Source organism: Ictalurus furcatus, chromosome 15, assembly GCF_023375685.1.
Source record: "Ictalurus furcatus strain D&B chromosome 15, Billie_1.0, whole genome shotgun sequence".
Classification (NCBI taxonomy): domain Eukaryota; kingdom Metazoa; phylum Chordata; class Actinopteri; order Siluriformes; family Ictaluridae; genus Ictalurus; species Ictalurus furcatus.
This window is the reverse complement of record NC_071269.1, coordinates 7017412-7029124: the sequence shown is the minus strand read 5'-3', so window position 1 is coordinate 7029124 and position 11713 is coordinate 7017412. Positions and strand designations below refer to the sequence as shown.

General features: G+C 39.2%; 1 protein-coding gene across 2 annotated transcripts in view; it reads right to left on the bottom strand.

Moving 5' to 3' along the window:
• Positions 1-1150: 1150 nt before the first annotated feature.
• Positions 1151-11713, bottom strand: part of scube3 (signal peptide, CUB domain, EGF-like 3) — a 93424-nt gene continuing 82861 nt past the window's right edge. For both annotated transcript variants that reach the window (XM_053643016.1, XM_053643017.1), the window contains 12 exons: positions 11120-11236; positions 10635-10721; positions 9812-9928; positions 9479-9637; positions 8425-8628; positions 7802-7963; positions 7328-7495; positions 4726-4887; positions 4385-4582; positions 3910-4062; positions 3278-3357; positions 1151-2909 (listed from right to left, as the gene is read on the bottom strand). In XM_053643016.1, the coding sequence (XP_053498991.1) occupies positions 2757-2909; positions 3278-3357; positions 3910-4062; positions 4385-4582; positions 4726-4887; positions 7328-7495; positions 7802-7963; positions 8425-8628; positions 9479-9637; positions 9812-9928; positions 10635-10721; positions 11120-11236 (1760 nt within the window). In that variant the 3' untranslated portion in view covers positions 1151-2756. The remainder of the gene's footprint in view (positions 2910-3277; positions 3358-3909; positions 4063-4384; positions 4583-4725; positions 4888-7327; positions 7496-7801; positions 7964-8424; positions 8629-9478; positions 9638-9811; positions 9929-10634; positions 10722-11119; positions 11237-11713) is intronic.

The window sequence follows — 11713 nt, the reverse complement described above, 5'->3', positions numbered from 1 at the left end:
ATTTCAAGTGCAAATACCATTACCCACTCCATGCAACGCCGTGGCCAAGTCGTTTCTCAAAGGAAATTAACCAAAAACAAAATAAAAATAAAAATAAAACCATTCTTCAGGCAGCGAGTAAAAAAAAAAGAAAAAAGAAAACAAAAGAAAATTCTCACAGAGGGTAAATTACAATAATAACAGCTTTGCATTTACTTTTCAGAACATTCAATAAAGCTGGTTAATTTGCCATAACATTTATTTATTTATTTATTTTCTATTTATTTATTAGACCCTTTTCCCTTATCCTCTAGATCCAGCTGCACGGAGACAAACCTTTTGCAGGAAGGCGATATAAACACATCTAACCTTACATGTTATATGTTGTACCAGAATGGAGAATTCTTATTCAGCCTACACCTGCTTTTAAAAGGAGAGCAAAACAAAATGAAAAGATTTCTGGGTTCTTAAGTGGTGCAACTGTCTTAACATTTTACCCTAATATTGGGTGGTCATGAGGGAGGAAAAAAAAATACTGTATATACTTTCCTTCTCAAATAAAGGCTCAGGAATCAGACATTGAATTGGTAGTTTAATCTGTATAACGAATAAACTGCAAACTCAGTGTATTTAATTTTTTAATTTATTAACTTTGGCAGAATGAATGTTTTAAGTAATAATTAATTGCACGTCTGGGCTGGTCTTTGGAAGAGAAACTGGGGGGGGGGGTGGCAGAAAATAATTTTCTTTGCAATATAAACGTTATTAAAAAAGAATTTTATGAAAACAAACACAATTTCTACAATATTTTCTTTTTACATACCAGTTCAAACTAAAAGATGAACCCTTTTGGACGTTTTTAACGACTGAATCGAGTTTCTGTTCAGGAGGGAGAAATTAAAGATGAATTCCTTTGCTTGACACTTTTCTTATTTAAGGGCTGTTATTAATACGAGACTGTTATTTGGGATCGGCTTTAGCTCTTAGACTTGACATTAGTCTACGTTCATTAATATTTACAATATACAATAAAACAAACAAAAAACAAAACAGAAATCCTACCATGGAGAGACATCACCCGGTGTTAACGAGTATGTTTGACTCCCCAACCCCCACCCCACTCCCCCTTCCCCCCTCCCACTCCCCCTTCCCCTCCTCCCCTCCCCTCCTCTCTCCATTTAACCGACGGGAACGTTAAACACATTCGTAAGGCACACATAATGTGTTTGGAGTTTGTGTATGATGTGTGCACTCCACAAACAAAACTGCATCATACATTATTATGGTGTGTATGTGATGTGTCATACCCACACTGTGAATATTGAGCATTTGACACATAAGCTTTGTGTTGTTATTGTACACATTTCTGTGATCTGAAAAAAAAAAGAAAAGAAAAAAATAATAAAGTAGCGTACGCTACATCTTCTTCACAGTGGAGATTTTCAGACAGCATATACGATCTGTTTCGGAAGTCAAAGAGCGCGACTATGCCCTACTCCCTGTGAAGGCCACACCCTCCAGTGAGAACTCTTAAGGGGTCGAAAGTAACATCCAGCGAGAATGCACTTCCAATCATTTGTAGCCTAACGTTAGCTAAATTATATACAGGTCTGCGAGAAAGAAAAAAACTAACTTTTTTTTCAGGTGGAATTTCCCTTTGAGTGCCTTCGGGGAGGAAAGGTCAAAAGGCTTGAATTTAGCGTAGCAGGTTTAAAGTGACTTTTTTTTTTTAATCGAAGAAGCAGCAATCGCACGTCCTGCAAAAAAAACAAAACAAAAAAACAATCCAAAACAAAATAAAAACACGCACCTCAGCCTCATTCTCTGCAGAACCGCTCACTAAACACTGTTTCTCACCACAACTCTTCCATTTCAGTCTCGCGACGATGCACTACGTGTTCTACGCCTTGTTAAATTAACTCTGATATATGGTCGTCAACGGATACGAAACCGAAAACTAGTAATAGACAGACTGGAATGTACTGTTTTAACAGCGTGGCAGGAAGACTACAGACGCTCTAAGAGCCGAACTATGACGACACGGAACGAACGATATTAAGTAAAGTTGGATTGCGAGTGTGGAAAAGACGGAAATACAATGGATATACAAACGCTATAGTGACGCGCTTCAGAAAACCACTACGTGAATCGGACACACACGTCACGTCTTGCTTATCGACAAAACGGCACACGTTCTGTCAACGTCGCAATCCCTAAACCCAATCCCGTGCGATATCCCAATGAGCACAAAGATCTGTAAAATGCATGAGACAGATATCCGGTATGTCTTTTACGGCTTGTTCTGGTCATATACAAGATGGCAAACTTCACGTGGACCAACAAAAGGCCATATTTAGGGCCCAGATCAAGGCATGACACTTTAAAATCAACCCACAGGACAAACAGTCCCAATAATTACGGTGCTCATGGGAATATTACACCTTCTACATTGTGTACTCTGATATATTCCGGACAAACATCAACACAACACGGAGTGGTAACGAAGACAGGACCTAAAAACGCAAAAAAACCAAAAACAAACCCTCATATGCTGCAATTATTCGTATGATGCAATTATTCACCTAATCGCCCTTTTCTTATCGGAAAGGAATGATAAAAATAAACAGCACAGAAATTAAAAACCAAATGTGCATAGTGAAGCGAGTAAAAGTCAAAAGCCTTGGTTGGATTTTTAAACAAAGCGTGTGCTGAATCCTTTAGACTGAAGCCTGCTGTCAGAGTCGGCCGGAGTGTGTAAAGCCTTGGAGCGTCAGCGGCTACTTGTACGGTCGGAGGAAGGCCGAGACTTTGCTGCTGATGAGCCGGATGAAGGAGCGTGGCAGCATCTCGTTGGAATCCCGAGCCGTGTACTTGTAGTAGTTATTCGGGTGCGCCAGGACGTCAAAGAGCGTCTTGATTAATTTTTTGTCCTGATGAGAGACACATTACATTTACATTTACGACTTACATTTATCTCATTTATAGAACTGAGCAGCTGAGGGTTAAGAGCCTTGCTCAAGGGCCCAAGAGTGGCAGCTTGGCAGTGCTGAGGCTTGAACTCCTGACCTTCTGATCAGTAACCCAGAGCCTTTAACCCCCGAGCCACCACTGCCACAGTGTGGAGATCCATAAGGACAAGAATAATTTTATTCACCGATAATCCTCCTGTCACTATTTTGTCTGCAAATGCACAATGACCTCATGATCTATTCAAACCACGTGCAATGGAATCTGCATATAGTGTTCCTTAAAGTTATTGAACCTTATCTTTATCCGTTTTCATTTACGTTTCTCTAACCTTTAGGATTTCTTGATGGTTTTCCGAGGCGTAAAGTCTTCCGTCTCTCACAATGTCTTCCACCAGCTGCTCATAGTCCTCTGAAAAACACAAAGAAATACCTCGAGTTATATCTCCAGATAGAAAATGGGAAATTTCAAATGAGTTTTGGTCAAATATCAATATTCAAGTCAAAATGTAATGAGTAACACATATTATTTTGAACATATTATTTCTTAGAGCCCTAAGCAATATTATATCATATATTCTTATATATAATTATACAATCTGAACACAAAATTTTAGTTAACACAAAAAAACCCCAAGTTCTTCTCAAAGTAATGTAAACAAGTTATTAAACAAGTTTAATAAGTAATTATAATAACAAAATCACAACATCCAAAATAGTTACTCCAGGCAACAAACCCTAGGAAATTTATTAATTTATTTTTTACTTTGTACAAAATTCTGCAAGAAAATCGTAATTAAATAATAATTAAATAATAATTAAATAATAAGGAACAGGATACAATAAGGCCCCAAAAGCTAAAGCAGAACATTATTAGTTAGTAATAAACACATATGCTTTGGATGACGTGTGTATTATTAAACTGCAGGATCATGATTGAGAGTGAACGCATCAGATTGCGTACCGTCGTATGTGACATAAGGGATGTGGAAGCCACGTGCACTGTTCACGTCGTTGGATTTGAAATTGATCCAGAGGCGCCGTGAACGAGCCGTGAACGCAATGGGCCTCTCGTACGTCTGACACGTCTCATACGTGGTTATGGAGGTCACTGACCCTGTGTTGGGGGAGAGTGTAACAAAAATCATATACTTAATAATTACATACAGTACTGTATACTGTCTTATACACCCTATTTGCACTAATAGTACTACTAACGTGTTTCACAGACATTCCACGATAAAATATGCACAGAGTATAAACGGATCAAAATAATGACGAGTCACTCTTTAAAGTCATCGTCGTATCATTGCTGTTGTACAAGTGGGATAAAATATTTCCCGGACGTTGTTGTATTTATCTCCTGAGTTATCTCTGTTATTGTTGATGTTGATTCAGTTTCTCTCTCTTTTTTTTTTAATCCATTCTTTGCCACTTACAGTTCTTCCTCATCACCAGCACATCTCCACAGTCATCCTCAGAAGGGAGGAAGATCTCTGGCACGACGATAAGTATTTTGCGCTTGCTGGGGGGGTTGATGGTCCAGATGCAGTCCACGTTAGCAGGATAATCTCCTGGGTAGTTTGGAGACTCGATGTAGCCGATATATTCTCCGATTTCACCTCCGCATTCCCTGTCTGTACAAACACACATGCAAAAGATGCAGTTCAGGGGCTTACCAAGCCGATAGCTTGGTAGCTATCTGCAAGAGCCTTATTACTTTGAACAGTTTAAGAGCTCAGGTAAGGGTTGGAACTAAACTCAGACAGGATCTGCTTACTCTTGCACTGAGACACACTGGTTGCACCATCAAAGTCTGTGGTGGTGTTTCCGGGGCAGGACATGCAGTAATTCTGTTTGAAGTCCGTTTGATATGTTCCCACAGGACAGCGGATACACCGATGCACGGAGGTGTTGTAGTAATGTCCCGGAGGACAGGACACTGCAGAAAACAGACACACGTCTCATTGTAAGAAAGATAACAGCGAAATTAGATTCTTGAAAAAAGCTCCACAGCCACAATAAGACCTGAGCTTATTGAGTAACAGGGTGCATGTAAAATATAGATTTTACATTCTTATATAGATATTGTTACAGTGTAGACGTTACACACTGTTACACAAAGTTAAAGACAGACATCATGCTGCAAATCAGTGTTGTAACAGTATCTACATTGTTACATGTTACCTACACGGTAAGTGTAGATACGGTGCCGTCCACTAATATTGGCACCCTTGGTAAATATGAGCAAAGAAGGCTGTGAAAGTTTGTCTTTATTGTTTAACCTTTTGATCTTTTATTCAAAAATATTCACAAAAATACTCTGCTCTCATGGATATCAAACGATTGCAAACACAACACAGGTTTATCCAAAAATAATAATATCTTTGTTAAATATAGGTGTGCAACAATTATTAGCACCCTTATGAATTCATATGAATTCATTGTTACATTGTAGAAATGGCATTGCTACATACTGTTACATGGTAAGTGTAGAGATGTTACATATTGTAAACATAAGTGTAGTTATTGTTACACGTCTACATTGTAATGAGCTTTTTTAATCTTACATGGTAAATGTAGTTATTATTACAAATCTACATTGTTATAGTGTTGCACTGTATGTATAGTTATTCTTAAATATCTACATTTTTTATAAGTTGTACTGTTATGTGTTAAGTGTAGTGATAGTTATATATTGTTGCAGCTTATTATGTGGCAAGTGTAGATGTAGATATTGTTGGATATTGTTACATGGTAAGTATAAATGTTACGTGGTACGTGATTTACATGGTAAGTATAAATGTTGTTACGTGGTATGTGATTTACATGTTAAGTATAAATGCTACGTGGTACGTGATTTACATGGTAAGTATAAATGATACATGGTACGTGATTTACATGGTAAGTATACATGTTGTTACGTGGTACGTGATTTACATGGTAAGTATAAATCTTACATGGTACGTGATTTACATGGTAAGTATACATGTTACGTGGTACGTGATTTACATGGTAAGTATAAATGTTACGTGGTACGTGATTTACATGGTAAGTATAAATGTTGTTACGTGGTACGTGATTTACATGGTAAGTATAAATGTTACGTGGTACGTGATTTACATGGTAAGTATAAATGTTGTTACGTGGTACGTGATTTACATGGTAAGTATAAATGTTACATGGTACGTGATTTACATGGTAAGAATAAATGTTGTTACATTATACGCGATTTACATGGTAAGTGTAAATGTTGTTATGTAGTACGTAATTTACATGATAAGTGTAAATGTTGTTACGTGGTATGTGATTTACATGGTAAGTATAAATGTTGTTACATGGTACGTGATTTACATGCGAAGTATAAATGTTGTTATGTGGTACGTGATTTACATGGTAAGTATAAATGTTACGTGGTACGTAATTTACATAGTAAGTATAAATGTTGTTACATGGTATGTGATTTACATGGTAAGTATAAATGTTGTTACATGGTACGTGATTTACATGCGAAGTATAAATGTTGTTATGTGGTACGTGATTTACATGGTAAGTATAAATGTTACTATACACATGTACAATGAAATTAAGAGCCACTCCTTTTTTGTTCCGTGCCAACATGTACATAGAATAAACAAGAAGAATAAACAGATAAATAAGATAAATAAACAAGATAAATAAACAAGATACTGGGGCGGAAGGGGGAGGTACTATGAAATGCACAGTTTTGAGACACTATATACATATGCTGTGAACTCAGTACATGTATGTGTTTAGAATGGTAATAGCTTTTGGGAAAAAACTATTCTTAAATCTATTAGTCCTTGTTTTGATGCACCTGTAACGTCTCCCTGAGGGCAACAGATTGAACAGATCAAAGCCAGGGTGAGAGCTGTCCTTAATGATGGTTTTTCCTCTGCTGAGGCAACGGGAGGTGTAAATATCCATCAGGGAGGGGAGAGGGCAGCCAATGATCTTCTGTGCTGCTCTTACCACTCTCTGAAGCCTCTCCCTGTCTGCTGCGGTGCAGCTACCATACCACACCGTGATACAGTATGTCAGCAGGCTCTCGACGGACGAGCGGTAAGTACATGGTAAGTATAAATGTTGTTACGTGGTACGTGATAAGTGCAGATCTTACATGTACTTAGACTGTGGTTAAATGGTAAGTGTAGATATTGACACTATTACAGGCATGTATATAATCAGAAATTGTTGCAGTGCTTAAACTGCACTTTTTGACTGGACACATTACTGCACTGTCAGTACACATACTGGAAGCGAGAGCAACTCAAATACACAAAAATACAAACTTTGGACTCTTTTTTGCCATTTTCATAGGTGCATCTTTAAAATAACCAAATAACCAAGTCAAGGCTGACCTTTGACCTCACAGTCATGGAAGGAGCTGGATCCCTCTCTCTTTGTGTCGAGGCCACCGCCACAAGGGAAGCAGAGTGTTCTTCCATGGTCAGGCTGGTATGTGCCTCGAGGGCATGGCTGACACGGTTTGAAGCCATCGCTGGAGTTATATCCTGGTGCACACTGACCTTAAATCACAACAGCACAAGGTTAAGCCTGAGTTTTAGCAATTTTACCATGACCCATTGCTTGTTAAGCTTTAGGTCAAGTCTTATGCTGTATTGTAGGCCTAACGCTGATAATTTATTTGGGCTCAGAGGCAACAGAGAGCCTTCACGGGTTTCCTATTTGGCCCGCAAAATGTACACTCATTAACACTTATTTAAGCACACTAAAGGATATGATCGATGTCTCTTTATGGAAAAATCACTGAAAAAAAATGTAACACACCTTAACGGACTCCTCCTGACTGCTGACTGGTCGACCATGCTTACCTGAGCAGGAAGTGATGTTACGGGCACCCGGCGAGCCATGGCGATCTCCTCCAGGGCAAAGGTCACAGGCCAGTTGACCCTCTCGCTCCTGGAAGGTTCCGGGAGGACACTGCACACAGCGCTCCATCTCGCCGTGATAATAAGAACCGGGCAAACATCTGACTGAGAGAGCAGTCAGGAGGGGGAGACAGTGAGACTTCGACATCATCAATTACATCACTCATTATTATGTGAAAGCCTTTGTTTTTCTTCTGTTTTTAATGTAAAGCTTCTGAAATGGATTCCATACAGTTTCACTGTCTCCCCGTTTTGACTGCTCAGTGTGTGCGTGTATATATATTTCAACTCAGACAGCTTTGCTGATATACACATGCAAAGTGACTTTTTTTCCAATGCATCCTGTTTCCTTGAAAGCTGTGTATATATATATATATATATATATATATATATATATATATATATATATATATACACACACACACACACACACACACACACACACTGAGTTGGCAGTTTATTATACACCTACCTTGTGCACATATTTTTTGCCCCTTTGTCCTCTGTGTATTATTTTCCACCAGCGAAAAGTTATTCATAATCCAGTTTCATGTTGATGCTCTTACCACAGCGGCCGCTGTCCCGCTCTTTCCCGGGGCCACAGTGTTCCTGTCTGTCAGCAGACTGTGTGACCTTCTGAGCAACCTCATACTCGAGACCGGCCACACGTATCAGGAACCTCTCTTGGTTGATGGACTTTTTCAGTGCCTTGATGGAAGACTTCATCTTCTGCTCCATTTGTTTCCTCACACAGCTCAGATCACAGCTCCCTACACGAGCACAACCCGGCAAAGAGAAATTCTGAACTGGAACATGAGACATTTATAAAAAATATTCATATAGCTGGCCTGCTTTCAAAAAAGTATTTAAAAAATATATATAAATTCCTATCTTGAACAGTAGATGTCGCTACTACATAGTTGACTGCCTTTTCTGTCTCCTATTCAGAAAGCTAAAAGGTGTACATTAACGCTACCAAGTGTTTGTGTAGACACTATGGCAGCAAAGGATAAAAAAATAGAGAGCAAGTTCAGACATACTGTGTAATGAACCTTTTCAGAGGACAGTGCGTCTGTTTACTTTTCCCGAAACCAGTTGCTGTAATGAATGGGCATGATAAACAGTTTATAACACAGTACTCCTGAATTCTTATTTCTGAGTGGCAGTAGTGCTGCTGTAAAGTAAATCACAGGTTCTTCTTAATCCACTATAACATAATACGTTATGGTTTCCATAGAAAATCTTTCATAGTGGACGTTACAAATACATGGAGTAAAAAAAACTTGTAATTATGGATATGGTGAAGTTTGCTGTAAGGACTCTTTTATTTAACTTATATAGATGGAGTGCTTTGTAAGAGTAAGGGGTGAGGTTGTAAGTTTGTTTTCTGACACAGAGAAGTCTGTCATGACAGAGGGTTTGGAGGTCGGTGAGGGAATGACCGTTTCACAACATTAAATGTGAGTATAAACAAATAAAACACTTTGGGACGTACTGCTGTAGGTAAATATTCAATTAGGGGTGGTAACAGTAACTCTGCTTCGTGTCAAGCCACATCACATCACCCTGTTGCTGATTATTTTCCTTTTATTCTACTTCCTATTAATTGTACACATTTACCGGTAGTGTCTCCAGGTTTTATCTCTGCCTCCAGTTCCAGCGTGATGCGTGTGACCTCTTTATTAGACGGGTTACGTGTGTGGCGAATTTTGGTCTTCTTGGAGGACTCACACTTCAGATTGACGAAGGTGACTTGGCAGTTGTTGCAGAGCTGACCACCTGAAGTCCACACACTCATGTTACACACTACAAAGGCAACAAACTGAGCAACAGTTAATAAGCCATTGTCTATGTAACTCTAGGACTGCACAAAATGGACAACTCAACATGTTGCTATTATGTTATACATATTGTGATTGTGAATGTCCCAGTTTATGACCTATGCCTTTTCACCTGGCCCAATCTGCTTGCCTCCGTCTTCTGCTCGTCCCCTGAGTTTGGGGTGCAGGTGGCATTTGGCGTTCTTGATTCGGAACGAGGCCATCTGCTTCACTGGAGAAGCCAAAGTCTCTACAGACAAACCAGAGCAGCATTGGCACAAGTAATCACATTCATCACTACCAAACATCCAATCACGTTCATCACTACCAAACATCCAATCACGTTCATCACTACCAAACATCCAATCACATTCATCACTACCAAAACATCCAATCACGTTCATCACTACCAAACATCCAATCACGTTCATCACTACCAAACATCCAATCACGTTCATCACTACCAAACATCCAATCACATTCATCACTACCAAAACATCCAATCACGTTCATCACTACCAAACATCCAATCACATTCATCACTAACAAACATCCAATCACGTTCATCACTACCAAACATCCAATCACGTTCATCACTACCAAAACATCCAATCACGTTCATCACTACCAAACATCCAATCATTTTGATGATTCTTCTCACGCACGTAGTCATTCATTAATCCATCCATCTATCCATCTGTCCATTTAGTCAGGTTTCATCCATCCATCTCTTAATCAGCCATTCGTCTTTCCACTCACCCTCTATCCATCTATTCCTTCACCTATCCATCTATCCAGCCAAGTTCCGTCCATCTATCCATCTGTCCACTATCCATTCTTCCATCCTGCTATTCATCCAATCAGACTCCAATCATGCTCCATCAATCCATGCATCCAGTCGATCCCTCCATCCAGCCATCCTCACATGTTGTGCTGTACTGCTACATTGCGCTTACCTATGCAGCTCTGGCTGTTGCTGGAGTTCAGTCTGCTTTGGCTTTTTCCTCGGACGCCACAGCTGACTGTGTAACTGTTGTCAGACTCTACAGATCAGACAAGTCAGATGTAGTTATACCATGCCCTGTTAAACCTAAATGCACTGTAAAAAAAGTGACTCCAAAACTGTAGTAATATGTTATTTTTACACACGTACCAGGCATTCCCAAATATAAACATGTTAGCTGCTGTTTGTTTACACTGCTGTTGACTATGCCAGTCTGTACCTTTGGTTCTAACCTTGTTGAGGTGATCTTCTTTGAAATGTTTGTGTATTATCAGGTAAGAAATGTCATCCATAGTTGTCCACAGGATAACACAAGCACATCAGAATGTAAGGTAAGTGCTTGCCTTATTTGTCAGCACAATCTAGCCTCATTCCATGTACACACACACACACACACACACAAAACCAGACTTGTAAACGTGTTCTTGCAGTATATACCTGCCAGATAGTGTGCTTTGGACGCACAGGTCAGTGAACAACTCTCCTTTTTGCCTGTCTTGCTGCAAGAGAGCGTTGCTTTTGGCGCCACCAGGTTGGACGGACACTTCACCACCTCTGCGACAACAAATACTTCACTTAAGTCCATCAACGAACAAGAAACCATTTTATAAGCATCCAATTAGGCTAGGGTGATTTAGTAAAGTTGAAAGGCATTTACCTAAGAGTGACCGTTAGATAATTATTCTAAATGTTTTTCCTTCAATCTTTAAAACTGATTAAACAATGTATTCATATAATGTAGAAATAAGGGCCATTTCTAGTGATGACTAGGAGATTCTACAGAGCCGTTCATCTACTCAAACCAGAGTTGTTTCTATGGAGACGCACATATACGGAGTTAAAACCCAACGTTTCACTTTTAACTAGAATTCAAACATGTCAAATTGGTGCTTTTGAAATAAATAATGTTGCCAGCTGGTAGTTACATGTTTTGTCAATTTTTTTGAAGTTTAAAAAAACAAAACAACACAATGTAACCTCTACACACACACGCACACACACACACACACACACACACACACACACACATAT